Raw genomic sequence first — 16,722 nt, 5'->3', positions numbered from 1 at the left:
TCCTTTTACATACTTGGCCACCAGAAGTTTTGTTTTAAATCCCGATACATCTTAGTACTTCCAGGATGCAGTGAAAATCTTAAGGCATGTGCTTCCTCCATCAATTTTTGCTTAACTTCTGACACATTGGGAACACATAATCTTCCTTGAAATTTGAGTACTGAATTCACCAAATTGAATCCCGGTCTCGGTTTTGTCTCTAACTCATCGCATATCTTCTTCAGAATTTCATCCTCCATCTGACGTAGTTTGACTTCTTCAATTAATGTCGGTTGGGCCATCACTACTGCTACTATGGCCTCCCGTTCATGCACCCCAAGGTCTACGTTCATTTTATCTAATTCAACCAAGAACTCTCTTTGTTCCGTACACAAATTTGCTAAATTCCCCGTGCCTTTCTAGCTTAGTGCATCTGCAACTGTATTGGCTTTACCAGGATGGTAACAGATTTTCAAATCATAGTCTTTAATAAGCTCTAACCATCGCCGCTGCTGCATATTCAACTCTTTCTGAGTAAAAAGGTACTTGAGGCTCTTATGGTCAGTATAAACTTCACAGGTAGTCCCATACAGATAGTGCCGCCATATCTTCAAAGAAAAAACCACTACTGCTAGTTCAAGATCATGTGTGGGATAATTCCTTTCATGGGGTTTAAGTTGACGTGAAGCATAAGCAATAACGTTTCCACTTTGCATAAGCACACACCCTAATCCCTTATGGGAAGCATCATTGTATATCACAAATCCTTCAGTACCAGATGGTAAGGCAAGAACTGGAGCTGTAGTTAACTTTATTTTTAATTCTCGAAAGGTAGATTCTCGCTGTTCTGACCATTCAAATACAACTCCTTTTTGAGTTAGTTGAGTAAAGGGTACAGCGATTTTGGAGAAATCTGGAACAAACCTCCTGTAGACCCGGCTTATCCCATAAAGCTCCACACCTTAATCACATTAGTAGGAGTTGGTCAATTCACGATCGCCTCAATCTTGTGTGGATTGACATAAACCCCATTCTTTGTTATCACATGTCCCAAAAATCCCACCTTATGTAGCCAGAATTCGCGTTTCTTCAACTTTGCATACAGTTTCTTTTCTCGGAGTGTTTGAAGAATTACACGAGGATGATTCTCATGAGCTTCTGCATTCTTCGAGTAAATAAGGATGTCATTGATAAATACCACCACAAACTCGTCCAGATAGGGCTTAAAGACACGGTTCATTAAATCCATAAATGTTGCCGGTGCGTTAGTGACTCCAAAGGGCATAACCATAAATTCATAATGACCATACCGGGTTCAAAAAGCTATCTTCTCAACATCATCAATTTTGATCTTCAGTTGGTGGTATTCGATCCGTAAATCAATTTTCGAAAAGATTTGTGCCCCTTGTAGCTAGTCAAACAAATCATCGATCCTGGGTAATGGATACTTATTCTTGATTGTCAATTTATTAAGTTTTCTGTAATCTATGCATAATCGGAGTGTCCCATCTTTCTTTTTCACAAACAGAACTGGTGCACCCCATGGAGAGACACTCGGGCGAATGAATCCCTTATCCAGTAAATCTAGCAACTGAGTCTTTAATTCCTTCATTTTAGCTGGTGACATCCTATACGGAGTTTTAGAAATGGGTGGAGTTCCCGGTGCCACTTTAATTGTAAACTCGATTTCACGGTCTACTAACTCCCCTGGTAATTCTTCCGGAAAAACATCTGAAAATTCACAGACAACTGGAATCATGTCAATACTCCCATTCATCATTTGCCCTTCCAAAACACTACATAAATATCCCTGACACCCTTTCTGAATTAATTTACAAGCCTTTGCTACAGAAATTAAGTAAGGTGGGGAAGTCACTCCACATCCGTGAAGGGTAGATTCTGATTGTCCCGGAGGATGGAAACTGATTTTCAAACATTCAATAGTTGCACCATATTCACTCAGCCAGTCCATACCCAGAATAATATCGAAGTGAATCATGTCAAGGGCCAATAAGTTGGCATATACCCGTATGTCCCCAATTAGGAGTTCACAAGCAAAATATACAGAAGTACAAACCATAGAGTCTTCCAAAGGTGAAGACACACATAGCAAATAAGATAATGCTTCTTCAGATATATCTAAATTTTGAGCAAATAGTTTTGACACAAAGGAATGGGTAGAGCCAGAATCAAACAATACATAAGCAGAATGACCGTGAACAATAAATATACCTGACACCACTATTGTAGCATTTTGCACATCTCCCGGAACTAATGCAAACACCCTGCCTTGTCTTGCGGTGTCTTTTTTATTAACAGGCTTAGCAGTTGACTTGGTGTACGGAGCTGGTGTAGACCCTGTTGAACTTGTAGCAACCCTATTACCATTTTGTTGATTCCTCTGAGGGAAATCCCTTACCAAATGACCCATTTTGCCACATCGAAAACATGCTCCAGATAACCGATAACAAGTCCCACGGTGTTTCTTTCAACATTCTGAACAAGCAGGAGTCGAGTCTGGAGTAAGGGTGGAAGTACTAGAAGTCCTTGAGTTTTGTTTCTTGCTAGGTGGAATGGTTGACCCCTTTGACAATTATGTGTTTTGCCTCTTTCCTTTCCATTCGAAGATCCGATTCTGGGCGAAAATGTTTCCCTCTGCTATAACAGCCCTCTCCAACACATCAACATAGGTGAGTAACTTCAACATGTTGACTCGATCCATGATAGCACTCTGTAATCCCCCTTCAAATTTCTGTGCTTTCTTATAATCCGTATCCACCATATGAGGTGCAAACCGGGCTAGCTCTGCAAATTGAGCTTCATACTCTGCAACGGTCTTGCTTCCTTGTCGAAGAGTTTCAAATTCAGTCACTTTCTTGTCTCGCATACTTTACGGAAAGTACTTATCATAGAATAGTTCCAAGAATCTGTCCCATGTTAAGCCTTGATACATGGTTCTCGTAAGCATCCACCACCTCCGCGCTTCGTCTTCAAGAGTGAAGGCAACAAGTTGTACTTTTTGAGCTTCAGTACAAGGGAAAACTTCAAACAACTTTTCTATTCCCAATACCCAGGCTTCAGCTTTCATTGGTTATATTCCTCCTTTGAATGATGGCAGCTTCATCTTTTTAAATTCCCTCCTAAGAGTGATAGTTCGGTCCTTAGCATGGAGATCTTGTACTACAGGCAGAGGTACCGATGGCGGTGGCGGTTGTTGCTATTGTTGTTATTGTCGTAAGGTCTCCGCCATTTCCATCATCATTCTTTCCATTCCGTCTAACCGTGCAGAAGTAGCATCTTTCGGATCTTCCGTTCTTGTTCTCACCATATTCTACATGACAATCAATTACAACATACGTAAGAAATATACAATAAACATGGATCATAATCATTAGCGTTAGCAGATTGCATTTAACATTGCCATCAATCTTTCCATTCACATTCAGAATATTATGCATGATGCCTAAGTCTTTTCTAGATATCCTAAGGCTTAATGGATTCGTGTGTGAGATAGCAACTCGTGCTCTGATACCACTTGTCAGGCCCCAAACACACCCCTAGAAGTATGGGCATGATCTATTCAGAAACGGACATCAAATTCTATGTGTATAACATATGGGGCATGAACGGAAGCGGTTAATAATGCAAAATAACATCCATTGAGCTATACTAGTGTGCCAGGATCAAACACATAAAATCTAATGTATAATAAACATACATGTAGTTATATATATACAGGCCCATCCCCGAGTATGAGGATGCAAAAAAACTATGTTAAGGGAAGTTAATCATGTTTTACAACATCCAGACAAAAGACTCAGTGCACGAAGCTAAAAGTTCTGCAAGGACTCCACAAAAATGAATTAGCTTTTGCTAAGTGTTTGGTCGCAGTGTAAGGAGCAAAAGACAAATGATCTAAGCCGGACTAGGACTGACGTCCGGATTGAGTACCTACAAAGACAGATATAACATGGAATGAGCGAAGCTCAGTGAATAGTAGTACTTAAACAAATCACTAAATAAACTTGAATTATAATGCATATAAGTGTAGATGCATATGATTAATCTTATTTGGTAAATATTCTCAGAATGGCCTCAGGCCCATATTTTATTTAGAGCGGCTTAATGCCCAGAGATATACAGAACGGCCTTAGGCCTAACCGATTTTATAGATTGGCCATAGGTCTAACAGATTTCACAGATAGGCTATAGGCCCAGCAGATTCCACAGATTGGCCATAAGCCCAGATATCATCAGAGCAGACTAGTTTCAGAGTCATACAGAGGTACACAGATTCTTTCAATCGTTCGCGTAAGGTAACACAGTTAATTTGTGATTAATAGAATGCTAATAGTAATCATTAGAGATAAGTAAAGCGTACTGCTACAGTACTATTACTCACTGTGCTATAGCGGATTGATTGTTCCTCACGGGTTGCGACCTACACACATGCACAACTCATACATTAGTTCCTTTCATTTTTAAAATATTTTCTGATTCGTTTTGCTTCGAATGAATTTACAAACATTTTAAGGCATCAAATACAGATTTCAATAATATTAGAGGGCTAAACAGATAAAACAGAGCAGACAAACGTTTCCAGCATGCGCCGCACGTGCGGCAGTAGGGTCCCGCACGTGCTTTTTTTCAGTGTCTTCAGCCCAATTTTCCCTTGTTTTCCGCATGTGCGGCTGTGAGCCCCGCACGTGTGGCAAGGCTTCCCACACGTGCTGCCATGAACCCCACACGTGCGGTGATTCTGCCCAGTTTACAGTCCGAATTCCAAACAAAAACCCAATTTTGGTAGGCATCTACGAGGCTCAAAATAGGTCCATTAATTGCTAGAATACGGTTTTAAAATCATGTAAATAGGAATTACAAACATATAACAATCTGAATATGGATTAGATCTTTAATCCTTAAAACTCATAAACATGGCTCACTTTCATAATATTTCCAACTTCCTCACACATATATATATGTAGCCATTTGTTCACATAGATGAACTCAACTTAGCAATTGGAGAAATGAGATGTACTTCTCACTAGATGGTTCAAATTAAATCAAAACAACAAAATGATAAGATTATCTTGCCAATTAACCAACAACTTGCACAAGATCTCAATTTTAACCGTAGATGGTATAAATGAAAGGGGATTCTCTCACAAATCCAAGAAAAATGTTATTTAAGGTGAATCTTACATACCTTAGTTCAAATTTCCACAATTTCCTTGATTTTCCTGTCTTTTCCCTTGTTGAAGTCTTTCTCTCCAACTCTCTTTTTCTCTAACTCCCTCTTTCTCAGGAGATATTTTGAGTTAAGGATCACGAGTCAAGTGTTTAAAGAACTAAGTTTATATAAAAGTGAATAAAGACGAAAATCAATCAGTTTAATCATTCCAAGTTGAAATTTCACAGAAAATCATATTATGACCTAAAAATCATGCTGATCTTAAATGTAAAATCAATTTCAGATTATTAGGCTACTAAGGCTTTCAATTTCTGATCCAAACATTATAATTGTAACATATATTTCCCCTATTAGACAGATATGAATCTATATTCATGAGAATCACTTAATTAAACTTCATTTCACATGGAATTTCACAATGAACATATAAATGCGCAGAATAGGGGACTGAAAGTATACCAGGAAACATGTACGAGGGTTAGGTTATTACACCACCTGTAGACCACTTACGTTTGCTACAGACCAGAAAAAGTGGTCGGCTAGCTATTTTTTCTGGCCTACCGACCAGAAAATTCTGCACAACTCCATTTTGCTGCAAGAGAGAGCAAAAAGGGGCACGACAGTGTATCTGTAAGATATGTGTGCATAACCACCCTCCCTATCATTTCATGAGCTCAAGGGGGTGTGGTTCTCGACTCTCGGGCCACCAACCGAGCATCGCAATGCACGATGGCCGAGAAGCCAAGATTACACAATCAGTGTGAATGAATGCACAAGGAACACATAAGAGCCGTAACCTCTATCATGCATGATCAAGAGGGTCGGCGACCGAGAATTGAGGAACGTTTCATCACTTCAAGTATGAAACGTCCCTCGTTTCTCGTGTTTCCCGATCCAAACACAATGCAATGCATGGAATATGCTCAACCTATCAAAGGTAATGGCATGCAAATAATACTAATGCAACATGAGCATGCAAACACAACGCAATGCAACATGATCAACTTATCTATGCTAATGGCATGCGAACAATGCTAATGCAACATAATCAACCTAACAATGCTAATGGCATGCAAACACAATGCAATGCAACAAAAGCATGCAAACAACATGTGAACACAATGCAATGCAACAAAATGCAAACAACATGCTATATGGACTTAAACTGAATATGGACAGACCTCAATCATACCCAAAACAGTGGCCATAATGCTATGAAATGGTGGCATGAAAAGTAAGATAATGCCTATTCATGCAATGGCTCATCAACTAAGCACAAGAACACAACTCTCAAACATGATCAAGAAGTGACAAACATGGAAGTTTGACAACACTATATGCACTGAAATATCATGTGAAATGATGTCATGGCAAGCAAACATCTCAAGTATGGCATGCAAGAGGGTCTAAGGCACAAGGCCACCAAGAGGGACTACACAAGAGGCATGCAATACATGGAACGAATGACTGAACCAACTATGGACAGAGCTCAATTAGGTCAAAACAAAGACCAAAACATGCTGAGATGGGAGCTCAGAAGTCTAGACAATCATGCATACATATTAGGCCACAAGCAAGGCACAAAGGCATAACCCTTAAAGGCACTCAAAGAGTGAAAGAAGTGAGAACATGGCAATGCTATATGCTCTGAAATAACATGTGAAATGATGCCAAATCATGGACATGTCACAAATAAAGCATGCTACGAGGCTCAAAACTCAAGGCTAGCAAGGCCAATTGCACTACAGCTATGCAATACATGAACCATATGACCAAGACAACCCAAAATAGTCATAGAGCATGCCAAAATGATGCTAAAACATGCATGGAGAAAAGCCAAAACAAGCTAGCATGAAGGGCCAAAACAACAAGCATGCAAGGCCAACAAGGAGGATTACACTACACCTACCAAAACCAATCATGAGATGGCTTCACCAACAAAAATTAGAGTTATGACATGTCAAAATAACACCAAAAATGGAATAATACCAAGTCAACACATGCTAGGATAACAAGCTCACTCATTAGGCATGCAAGGCTAGTAAAGAGGACTTACACTACAAGTGTAAGAAACAAATGAGGGATGCTGTAACCAACCAAAAACAGAGTTGTATGATGGCAAAAAAAGACCCAAAACACACTGAAATGGTGGTCCAAAAGCCTAGGCAAGATGGCATGCATAATTGCTCATATTTAAGGCATAAAGCACCAACCCTCCAAAGCATTGAGAGAGTGAAAGATGTGAAGACATGGAAGTGAAACATGCTATGAAATCATATACTAAATGATGCCAAATCATGCAAATAGCCCAAGCAATGCATGCTAGTGGATTGGAAACTCAAAACCAGTGAGCTAGAATGCACTATGGCTATACGAAGCAAGGCATGCATGACCAAAACAACATAAAACAGAGCTCAAGCATGGTAAAACATGAATAAAAGCTTCTTTGAGTAGAGCCAAAAGGATGCTAGAATGATGGTCTAAAGCATGATGCATGTTAGGCTAGTGAATGGAAATGCACTACAAGTGCAAGGAGCATGCAAGATGCTATCAAACCAACCTAAAACAGAGCTAAGGCATGCTAAAACAACACCAAAAGCACGCTGAGATAGAGCCAAAATGGGCTAGCAAGACATGCTAAAACATGAGGCATACAAGGCTAGTTTGTAAGGATTACACTACAAGTGTATAAAGCATGCAAAGGTAGCCTAAACTAAGCCAAAACAGATGTATCCAATACTGAAATAAGGCTAAAAATATGCTGAGATGGGGCCAACATATGCTAGATAAATATGCTCAAACATGAGGCCAACAAGGCAAGCAACCAAGATACAAGGAGAGGAGATGACCTCCTCCTATTTGGGACCTCAAAACACCCTTTCCACCACTGAAATTCCTCCGAGTTTCAGTGGTGAGAAGGTCAAAAAGAGGTAGTCCCAATAGCTTAAAAGGATAGCACAAAAACAAAGCCAAACAAGGCACAAGAGGGGATAGACCACCCCCAACACCAAAGAAGCCTCAAACAAACATTTAGAACACTTGAAATCAGAAATTTTTGCAGCACAAAGTCAAGACAAAATAAGCATGCATATAGGTCCAAAAGCTTAATCAAAATAAAGCTTTCAAGGGCTAGTTGACTCACCCTTGAAGAACAACTTCAAAGCTGCAACTCTAGCAGCTTTTCAGAGCTCAAACCAATCCAAAAACACCAAAACCAGCTTCTAGGTGCCTCACCTCCAAGAGTATTGTGTTTCACTATGTGGTTGTGTGAAAAAGTGTGAATAAACTACACTTTTGAGCCCAAATATAGAAGGAAAGAAAGAAGTATAGATATAGATGATATGTATAGCCCTCAGCCAATTTCTCAACCAGGAGAAGGGAGAGAGGGTCTCCCTTTTATAGAAAAACAAGCCTCAAGCTTGTTGAACAAGCTCGAAGCTAGATGTAATCCCTCCATACACGTGTATGGAGGATGGTTTCTGTAATGACCCCAAAACATGGAGAAGAAATCATTTGTATTTATCTATGAGCTGAGATGTTTTAATTTAATTATATCCTTTGGAATTGAAGCATTATCTGTTGAGCCACGGCTTTAAAATTGAATTTCCGACCTTTATGGGTTCAGAAATCACAATTGAGGACTTAGATGTGTTAATGGAAATTTTTAGAACTATTTGGGAAACTTAATTGGAAATCTAATTTGTCTAGCTCGTTAATGTGCATTTGGGTGGTTAACTTGGTACTGCAAATTGAAGGCCTTAGAGACTTCAGAAATCGGAACAGGGGACATATTTATGATCATCGTAATTTTTAGAGTCATCTGAAAAATTTAATTGAAATTTAGTTTTGTGCGATTCGTAAGGGCGTGTTTGGCCCTCCGTATTTGTGATAAAGTTTATGTAGTTAATCATATGGGTGTATATGAGTTATAAGAGGAGGACTTATCTTTTAGGAGCTCAAAATATCTAAAAAGAGAGGGGAAGACCCGTGAGAAAGAGAGCCAAGAGAGAGTGAGAGAGAGGGTTCACCATTGTTGAGAGTTTGAGGGTGGCTTGAAGAAATTGGAGAGAAGAAGGAGAGCAACCATGGAAGCTTGGAGAAATTAAAGAGAACCATGAGGAAATCAAAGTGTGAACTAAGGTAAGATCAATTATCTTGAATCCTTGTGTTTAAGACATTAATTTCATGAAATCATGATAATAAAGGAAGCTTTGAACCCATGAACCTTGATTTTCTAAGAATTCCTTGACTGAAGAATTAAAATCATTAAATTTGTTTATTTTGAGATTATGGTGTTTGATGAAGAATAATAATGTGAAATTGGTCATGTATTAAAGGGTTTTGGGCTTTGATTTACATGTAATTAAGGTTTGATTTTGAAAATGAGAAGTCCCAAATTTTCAGCCATTTTCGGACTGCAACTGTCCAGGGCCGCACGTGCGGCATTGTTCCCCCGCACGTGCGGAGACAGCTCTGCCCAACCAATTTTGAATAAGCATATTTTTTCCATCCAGACTTCGTTTTGAGTAATTTTTGAGCCTAAAATCAAGCCCCGGAAGTCTAGTTTCCAATGGCGCTAGTCTCACTCCCAAATTCTAAATACAGAAATAGTTATGCCCAAATTAGTGATGACTGTTCACCTTATGTCAATTAGTTTTGTACCATTTCTTCACCTAAACCATTTCCCATCGATTTCTCCTGTTTTCTAAGATGTGGATTACAACTTATTAAAGAATAATGAGCTTGGTACCACCATGACTAATTGATTGAACGATCGAAGAGAATGAGTAAAAGATCGAGTATAACCTCATATTATGTGTTGTGCACTGTAATTGTAGATCGAGACGAGGACATTGTACCCTTACCACCGGGAACCGATCACTGTGAGTAGTAGTACTGCAATTGTACGTTTACTTACCGTTAATAATTCTTATTGTTAACGCACTGTTCTTTGTAAGCATTTATGTTGTTTAGGGATCGGTGAGAACATTAAAAGATTATGTATATTTTGGTATGACTCTGAAACTACTCTGCATTTTGGTTATGGTTAATGGTTATCCTTAATGTGTAATAACCTGTAAATTACCTATAACTCCGCACAAGAATTATTAATATTATGCAACTGGTTGGTAAGAAGGGATTATGAATATAAACCCCGCTTAATGGGAACTTGATATTTTGAACGTCCTATCCTGGACTCCTACGGCCTTATTTAGTTCGATACATGTTTTATGACATAGACATCTACCAAGAATGGATTAACGAAATGAAAATCGAACAGAACCATGGGTTGCCTTATACGTCAAAGAATTGAATATCAATAACATTGTTATATGACTCACGTTATGGTGTGAATTGTTCTATCCCCATGAATAGTACTGTAACGACACATGTGTTTCTGTAAATAATTATTATTAATGCTTTGTTATACGTAAAATGACTATGGCTACATGTAATGAATCATAAAGGAAAATTTATGTGCACCATTGTGAACGGTATTTGCATGAACCTGGCATTATTCTGTTCTTTTTATTCACTTGGTTTATGCTATGACATAATATGAATTGTTCAGTCTTCAAGAAATATTGATTCCTAGTATGGAACAAATTGTTGTACGGAACTAAGTGCTGCAATGCAAGCCACCTCTAGAATCCGTACGAGCCACTTCTTGAGTCCATACATACAAGAACTGGGCTTAAAGCCAATTTGGTCCCTTTATGGGTCACTTGGTTATGTGAAGTTATGAAAGATACAATTTGTGAAGTTATGAAAGATACAATTTGTGAAATTATGAAAGATATAATTTGTGAAGATATGAAAGGTATAACTTGTGAATTTATGAGGCCGAGGGCCACTTTGTGAATTTGTGAACTTATGAGGCCGAGGGCCAACTTGTGAATTCTGAAATTATGAGGCCGAGGGCCAACTTGTGAAGTATGAATCTGTAACTTGTGAAACTATGAATCTCAAAGGCCGAGGGCCAATTTGTGAAGTTATGCATCTAAGTTAAGCCAAGGGCTAATTTGTGAATGTGTGAACCCATCAGGCCAAGGGCCAATCTGTGAAGTTATGAACCGACAAGACTGTTCTGAAATGTGTACAGAATCAAACTAACCACAGGATTTTTGCATTTACTTATATAATTAGAGAAATGTGTACATTGTAAGTAAATTAAGTTAATCTTTAAATTGTTTATGTACTACTGTTCACTGAGCTTAACTCACTTTGTGTTATGTCTGTTTCTGTAGGCACTCCACCTGGAGGTCAGTTTTAACCCATGGCATCCGTGCCTCTTCTGTCAACCTCAAAGTGTCCAGGCACTTAAGTGAAGGCAACTCTTTTTGCTGAGCTTTTGATTTTACACTCTGATTGTCTGCTTAAGGTTGATGTATATATAATTCCTTTGCCTGTCCATGTTGTTTTACGCCCAATTCTAAGGGCTTGGTCAGTATATATATATATGTACATAGCTAACTCTTTGATGCATGTCACTGTATGTTTATTTGCCTTATGTTCTGTCTGTGATCCTGGCATGATAGTGGTCGCTCAATGGATACAGTTCTTTTATTTATGTTAATTTATATTGGTAAATGCTTTTGTTCAGGCCCCATTTGATATGTATACCAGGTTATGCGTCCATTTCTGTGTAGGTCATGCCCAAACTTTTAGGGGCAAGTTTGGGGCGTGACAGTTTCTGTGCTCACCAGCTGGCACAGCTGGCAAGAAAATATCTTCAGGAAACTGCAGGAAAGCGGCCGACTAGTTAAAGTGGTCGGGCAACTACTTGCACTGGTCGGCCAGGACAAAAAGTGGTCGGCAATGGGTTAAAGGTGGTCTGTACAGAGAGAGAAAGGTAGTGGCATGGTGGGAGACCACTTTTTCTAGCTGCAAACCACTTGTAGACCACCAAAAGTGGTCTATATGGAAGAAAACTGGCTGGCAGGGAACACAAGTGGTTTTCAGGGAGAGTCTCCAACCCTCATTCCACCCTCCAAGCAAAGAAAACAAGGTTTGTGCAAAAAACAAACCAAAAAGGATGCAAGACAAGAGTCTGGGGGTCAGGGCGTGCAGCCGAAAGTCTCGAAAACAAGTCTACGGGCACCAAAAGTGGTCTCCAAGACCTCTGTGTCCCTCTAGACCAAGGTAACAAGGCATGGTTCGAAAACCAGGCCATAAGGAGAACGGTAAGCGGTCCCGAGACAAGGAGCGCGGCCGAAGGCTCCAGAAATCGGAAACTAGTCTACAAGAGGGAAAAGTGGTCTACGACCACAAAAAAGGGGGTCTACAAGACCTCTCTCTCCCTCCAGGGAAGGGAAAACAAGGTTTGGTTGAAAACCAAACCAAAAAGGAAGAAAGACAAGGCACTCGACCGAAGGTTCTGGAAATCGAAAACTAGCCTACAAGAGGGAAAAGTGGTCTACGACCACAAAAAGTGGTCTACAGACCTCTCTCTCCCTCCAGGCAAGGGAAAACATGGCATGGTCTACAAACCAAGCCAAAACACAAAGAGTTCAGAGGCCTGGAGGCAAGGCACTCAGCCGAAAACTCCAGAAACTCGAAATGAGCACAAACATGCACGGTCACCGCGTGCTCAAACGATGACATCTGAGCCTTAAGGTCGGTCAAAAATGGGGTGTCTACAGTTGCCCTTCTTTGACAAAACACGAAAGTCAAGAAGTGACAGGAGTGAATGTCAAAGCCTAGAGACGACTCATTTTTGACAAGGCCAAAGACTTAAACAAACAGCAAGATAACAGAGAGATGCGCCCGCAGGCAGGGGAAAGATGCAAATGACATGCAGAATGCCGAACATAACTTATGATCATGCAGAGAAAGCAGTAATAAAGCATCTAGATACAAATGTTATGCAAAGTAAAGACAACATTTTAAGCAAATGCTATGCGAAGAAATGCTACAGCAAACTCGTACATAAGCAAGTAAACAAGAACCAAACTACATCTCACACAGAAAGGATGTAAGAAAAAAATGTATTTCTCACTGCGCCTCATGCGGAGAAGGATAAAGAACAACTACCGTTAGGCGCACCCGATGCGGCAAACAAGATCCCACTGCGTGGCACACGTGAATGAAGAAATGGTGTGAAACCAGGGACACACCCTAAGGTTTCGAATCACAGAAAATGATAATAACAGCTGAAACACATCCAACCATGCTGGAATTATGAGAGAAGGAAGAACAAATCCCAAACACGTTGAAATCGTGTAAGGAAAGGAACACTCTAACCACGCTGAAATCGTGAGAAAAAGGTGCAAAAATATCTACTCAAGGGCGTACTTGACGCAACCTGAAATGAATTCCAAACACGCTGAAATCATGTGAGAAAATGCACACTCTCACCACGCTGAAATCGTGAGAAGAGGTCTGAAAACAAATTGCCTAGGTGCGCGCACGATGCAACCTGAGATAAATTCCAAACACGTTGAAATCGTGTGAGGAAAAGAACACTCTAACCACGTTGAAATCGTGAGAAGAGGTCCAAAAACAACCGCCCAGGTGCACACACAACGCAACTTGAGATAAATTCCAAACACACTGAAATAGTGTGAGGAAGAACACTCTAACCACGCTGAAATCGTGAGAAGAGGTCTAAAAACAAACCGCCCAGGTGCACGCACGACGCAACCTGAGATAAATTCCAAACACACTGAAATCGTGTGAGGAAAAGAACACTCTAACCACACTGAAACCCTAAGAAGAGATCTGAAAACAAATCGCCCAGGTGCACGCACGACGCAACCTAAGATAAATTCCAAACACGCTGAAATCGTGTGAGGAAAAGAACACTCTAACCACGCTGAAATCGTGAGAAGAGGTCTCAAAACAACTGCCCAGGTGCACACACAACGCAACATGAGATAAATTCCAAACACGCTGAAATCATGTAAGGAAAAGAACACTCTAACCACGCTAAAATCGTGAGAAAAGGTCTGAAAACAAACTGCCCAGGCACGCGCACGACGCAACCTAAGATAAATTCCAAACACACTGAAATCGTGTAAGGAAAAGAACACTCTAACCACGCTGATATCGTGAGAAGATGTCCAAAAACAACCGCCCAAGTGTGCACACGACGCAACCTGAGATAAATTCCAAACACACTGAAATTGTTTGAGGAAAAGAACACTCTAATGGCACTGAAATCCTGAGTAGAGGTCCAAAAACAACCGCCCAGGTGCACACACAACGCAACTTGAGATAAATTCCAAACACGCTGAAATCGTGTGAGGAAAAGAACACTCTAACCAGGCTGAAACCGTGAGAAGAGGTCTGAAAAACCACTCGGGCTCGCGCTTCACGTGTCCCGAGATAAAACTTGCCCAAGGCTGCGCTTCACACGTCCTGAGAAAGCCCCTGAGGACAATGATCCTAAACGTTGGTCGACGTAAAAGGATAAACGATACAATATAACACAAGATGCAAATAAATGCAGTAAGTGCGATGATAAGATACATGTTACAAGCAATGTAGAGCATGATGGTTAGGGAATGTAATAAACAAAAAAAGCAGCACTTTAGGAAGCACCTCATGGAATGAGTGGCGATGAATCGCTCTACTCCGATGGGGATCTCCCCTTGTGTTCTTTGAACACTTACCTTCAACTCGTAGTACAAAGGCCCTGAAATACTGACAATGAGTAACCTCTGCATGAAGAAGTCACAGATGTCGCCTTTCTTCCCGATCATATTCACAACTTTCCCTATTCTCCAATGGGGTGACAAACTAGGTTGGTTCAGTATCCAGAATCGAGGTGCATACACATGCTATCTCGATCTATGGGGCAGCCATACAGATTTCAAGCTGGGGGTACACCCATGGGTATTTAAACCAGACTTTAGTCTCAGAAATTCCAAACCTTTGTGTTCTAGGCATCAGCCATTCGAACTCTGGGAGAGTACTTCTAATCACCATTCTGGCTTGAAGCAGACTTGATCTTGAACTTGAGGTAGAGGCACACTCATACTTCGGAGCATTGACAAGGCTTGGAGAGGTACATACGGAATGCAATGACGAAACTTGCTGAAGTTGAAACAAACTCAGATGCCCAACATTTTTCCTCTTTTCTTTTGCTTTGTAGTCTGGAACCTATGTAGCTTCAGATAGGTCCTGGTTCTATTGTTCTCATGTGACCTGGGATGGACCCTACAGTTTTATGAAAGAACAAATCCTGTTTTGCATAAATGTGGAGAATGGCACAACACTCTAAGCACAAAACGATTTATTTTTGAAATTGAGAAATAAGTTCTCAACTGGGTATTGAGCCTACGACTGACCAGAGTCAAAACGAATCAACAAAGGAAAACAAAGGTAAAACAACCTAAACACATCTATTGATGCTCGAAATGACTCGAAACAAGAATCGAGACAAACAAAACAACAGACACAACACACAGACGTGTTACAAACGCGAGAGACCTCTCAGTTCATAGGGAGCCTGTTTCTTCAGGTATTGTTTCCCACCATTTCATACTTGTGATTCTCACATCACTCTAGCACTCAATCTCTTGTTTTTTGAAAAAGTCTTTTTCTCACTTTTTCTCTCAACGCACATCTCTCTATTCTTTAATCTCTCATTTTTTATCTCTCTCCTGGGTGGTTAATGGGTAAAAAAGAAGTTGTGCGCTCTTGCCCCTAGCATTCTGCTAGATTCTCTTTCTTCTGCTCACAACAGTGAGCTTTCCCATAGAGGGATTGCACTACAACTGGGTGTCTAGCAAATCTGCAACTGACATCGGTTGATGACGCCCTTGGCCAGTTCGGATGCGGTCAGAAGGGAGTGAAATATCTTGCTCCCTTTCTAGTTCATGTTTTGCACTTGACTTGATACCTCGCTGCTCGGAGGCTGAGAGAGCTTTCGACCCTTTGTTGTTGGCTTCAGTTGTGCCCTTTTCTGGCAGGTAAAGTGCCCTTTTCTGGCAAGTATGTTGACCATGGGGAAAAGACAGAACACCTGACTTAACTGCGCCCCTAGTTCATCATTTTGACCATTTTTTTGTTTTGGTTTTCCACTAAAACAATTTTGACCAATATGAGAGTTAGATTAACATACTTGTTCAACCTTTTGATTTGAAATCATGCAAGTCAGGTTGTAAGCACCGGATAATATGAAAGCAAGAAATTTGCACTAGATAAGTTAACTTGTGGCGGGGTAGCTAAGCCTAAGCTGTAATCCTCTCATGACCACAAGGTTGTTACATAAGGAAAGCTAAAAATGATAAACTCAATAGATTGGCCGCTATATTCTCAACACGCCAAATCCGAGAGGACTTACAACAACACAAATATGATATTTAAAGCATAAAAAGTAAAAACACATGTAGCGGGGAGGACTAGGACCCTTTTATTAGCCCATATTCAATTTATTCACACAAAAAAAACCTAAAACAGTGCTAAAAAAGTACTAAAATTGAACCAAAATAAGTGAAAAGAAGGTAAGAAAATGAAAGAAAAACAAAGGGGTGCACAACAAGTGAACTAGCCAATGAAAGGGTAGCTAGCTCACTCACTTTTAACAAAGTTTTAATTACATTTTA

General features: G+C 40.2%; 1 protein-coding gene across 1 annotated transcript; it reads right to left on the bottom strand.

Annotated features, from left to right (window-relative positions):
- Positions 1–398: 398 nt before the first annotated feature.
- On the bottom strand, positions 399–2,410 carry LOC145823857 (uncharacterized). The gene is made up of 2 exons (XM_082923391.1): positions 1,428–2,410; positions 399–906 (listed from the first exon to the last, which is right to left on the bottom strand). Exons 1-2 carry the CDS (start codon positions 2,408–2,410, stop codon positions 399–401), a joined length of 1,491 nt encoding a protein of 496 aa, XP_082779517.1.
- Positions 2,411–16,722: the final 14,312 nt, after the last annotated feature.

Source organism: Camellia sinensis, chromosome 4 (assembly GCF_055761805.1).
Source record: "Camellia sinensis isolate YWXY chromosome 4, ASM5576180v1, whole genome shotgun sequence".
Taxonomy (NCBI): Eukaryota; Viridiplantae; Streptophyta; class Magnoliopsida; order Ericales; family Theaceae; genus Camellia; species Camellia sinensis.
This window is presented reverse-complemented; position numbering and strand designations above follow the sequence as displayed.